The 3,130-nt window shown below is 42.2% G+C and overlaps 1 protein-coding gene across 1 annotated transcript in view; it reads left to right on the forward strand.

The window, feature by feature from the left end:
- The first annotated feature begins 1,830 nt into the window (after positions 1 to 1,830).
- The window catches only part of LOC101852983, an 11,284-nt gene continuing 9,984 nt past the window's right edge, over positions 1,831 to 3,130 (forward strand). Inside the window, exon 1 of the mRNA XM_013090745.2 lies at positions 1,831 to 2,291. Within this exon, the coding sequence (XP_012946199.1) occupies positions 2,074 to 2,291 (218 nt within the window). The 5' untranslated portion in view covers positions 1,831 to 2,073. The remainder of the gene's footprint in view (positions 2,292 to 3,130) is intronic.

Raw genomic sequence — 3,130 nt, forward strand, 5'->3', positions numbered from 1 at the left:
TCTTCTTCTTCTTCTTCTTCTTCTTCTTCTTCTTCTTCTTCTTCTTCTTCTTCGGGGATCTCTGCTCGCCCCTCTTTTCTCTGCTAGGATGCCCCCCTCTATTTCTCTCTCTAAATTGTAAATCTTTATAATATCTGTTATTTCAGATCACCCATCTAACATTATATATGTAGGCCTAAATATACATGAGTAGGCTATACACATACACATAAACAACACACACACACACGCGCACAGCGTACACGTTTTTTATGCTGTCTTCAAATCTGAGATTTTCGGCAGCACCCACATAATAAACTGCTGCCTCCTAGATCTACATCATAAACAGTTCCCAGTATAAATTACACTGTGCGTGTTTGTTTTTCATCACCGGATCAAGGGCAATATAATATTTGAAAAGTAATCCAGCGAAATGGTTGAAATGAAGCTCCTTTTGATAAAGACTGCTAAGCTGCTAAAGGCTTGCTCACTACAGTTTAGTTTGACATGCTTTCTAATTTCTACTTTCTCTACTTTACAATTCTCGGAAACATGAAAGAAGGGGACAGGTTTTCTTGCTGAAATTTGTTTTTCCGTGCTGCTCAGCATTATTTTGACATCACATGGCAACCTCTGATCAAATATTCAAACAAGACTTCTGCTTCGGCAAATGCTCGCATAAAGCGGGGGCAAATGTTCCCCGAAGACATGGAGTGTGCGTTTTGGAAGTGACTATCCTCACCCCGGGTGAGAATAGAACTGGCCCCGTAGGATTATGCGATTGTGCGGCCGCGTTTTTTCACGTAATTTTGCAACATTTGCATAATTTTGGGGAAGATTGAAGAATACCGGACCACTCGTACATTATTGCGCGAGAAAGTGGGGTTGGTGGGGCGGGTGGTTGGGGTGGAGGAGTGGGGAGGGGGGGTCTCCCCCTGACAAAATTTTAATGAAAGATCTACCTGTCCGAGATTCTCCATTGAGAGATATCAAAAACGGGAAAATTATGAATTCCTAAGGTTGAGACATAAGCAAAGTCAGTCCGCTGGTCCAGTATTCTTCAATCTTACCTAATTTTGGATTCCCCGCGTTTCCCCCCCCCCCCCACACACAAAACAATTAATTAACGCCTAGCCGTGTGATTAAAGGGAAATAATCACCGTAATAAGTCTCATTTAAGTGAAAAGTTGGTTATTTCCCTTGTTAGAAGATCTTGGAAGGAACATGTTCGATTTTTCAATCCATCAAAAGTTGTTGTTCTCATGTCTGCTGAATACTGCAGATGTTTTATGTTTGACAGGTGTCCCTGGTTTTAATAATGTGCCAGCTTCAGAGTTCCAGATGTCCTTAAAAAAATAATTTTTGTTTACATTTTTCTTTCCCCAGATCTACCTAGATCTAGATATCTAGATTTAGATCTAATATCTTGATCTAGATCAACAGCTGAAAGATACAGATATTATATTTTTAGGTATTTTTTTGTGTTTTGACTAATGTGTATTGTTTTCTTTTCGAATACACTTACACAGCAAATTACTGATACACTGATATGTTCTGTTAAAAAATGTTTCTGTACATAAAACATGAAAATCATGAAAATTCGTGTTGAAAAAGTGCCAAACACGTCGCAAATGGTGTTACGGTAACTTGCATAATTTTTGCATAATTTGGCATTTTTGGGCATAATTTGGCCATCTAAATTTTTGCATAATTCTAGGCTAGGCCTACGGGGACTGATAGAAATACGCTCGACCTCTCACCCCGGGTGAGACTTGCCAGCGTTGGCTCTTCTCACCCGGTGTGTGAAACATGACCTGTTTTTCCTAATTTCTAAATACTATCTATCAATGTGGATGATCAAATTGACAAAATCCAATAAAAAATGATGTTATAGCACAAAAGTAGACTAATTTGATTATCTGCAAAGATGCTACGGCCATTTAACTTGTCGAATCGAGCCGAACTGTGCCGGTCGCCATTTTGTTTTGCTCGGAAGTTCTCTTCTCGCCAGGCCTTGGGCTGTTCCCGGAAGTTCTCGTTTCTACTACGAGATTGAGGAGTGGGGTGGTCGTGAGTTGTCGGTCCTGAGTCGTCATGAAGGAGAACGACACTTTTCGCTCTTTCGAGGAGTTTCAGTCCGAACTGTACTCCTTTCAAATGGAAACATTTACTCAGTTCACCTTAAGGACCTCGGAAAAGATCCCTGCTACGGATGAACTGTCTTCCACTCTCAAGTACAGTGTACTGAGATATACGTGTAAACAGGGGAGAGCGATCCTTAGACCATCGTCGGGGAAGCGCTCACGCAAGAGGTAAGATTTTTGTTTGGCCACCTCTATTCTCACCCCGGGTGAGAATAGTGCAGGCGAGTCTTTTTTTGGCTATTCTCACCCGGTGCGCGTTCACCGTTATAGCCTAGATCTAGGCCAACCACAATTTTGCGTTCACCCTAAAACACAGAATTCTACACTGTGATAACAGAAAAATTGGCACTAGATCTAGATCTAGATTCTAGATCTAGATCTAGACTCTAGATCTACTTGGATATGGTGGTCCCGACTTGTGTAGGCCTAGATTCTAGATCTAGATTAGATCTAGATCTTCTATATCTACTGAAATTATATGGATACTGATTTAAATGGTGGGCATCAATGTTTTATAATGTTTTCTCAATCGAAGTGACTATTTCTCCGAACGTTCGGAGAAATAGTGCCGATCTTTATTTCTCCGAACGGTTTCTGGCTTCCGGTCTCGTGATATTTTGCCTATTTATTGCGAGAGTTCGGCGCCAACTTTCATTCTGCCTCTGCCCTCTGGTCTGGGAAGGAACACCGCACGGCAAGCCCGCCTACAGACAGCCTTCACTAACACCCACCACACACCCACCACCGTCATGCACATGTACACACACTAACTAAACATGACCAGTGGGCAACTTTTGAACGTATGACGAGTTGAGCTGTGGATGGAGAGACAGTGTGAGTGAAAGAGTGGGTGAAAGTGAAAGGAAGAATGTGTGAGTGTATCCACAGGTGACAGCAACTACAAGACGACACCGACCCTCCCCTGGCCTGGTCCACAGCTCATGAACGAAAGAAATGCAGCTCAGGCAGTGTTTTGCCTGTATTATTGTCCATGGTTCGCAGGGTGC

This window comes from Aplysia californica, unplaced genomic scaffold (genome assembly GCF_000002075.1).
Source record: "Aplysia californica isolate F4 #8 unplaced genomic scaffold, AplCal3.0 scaffold01453, whole genome shotgun sequence".
Lineage (NCBI taxonomy): Eukaryota > Metazoa > Mollusca > Gastropoda > Aplysiida > Aplysiidae > Aplysia > Aplysia californica.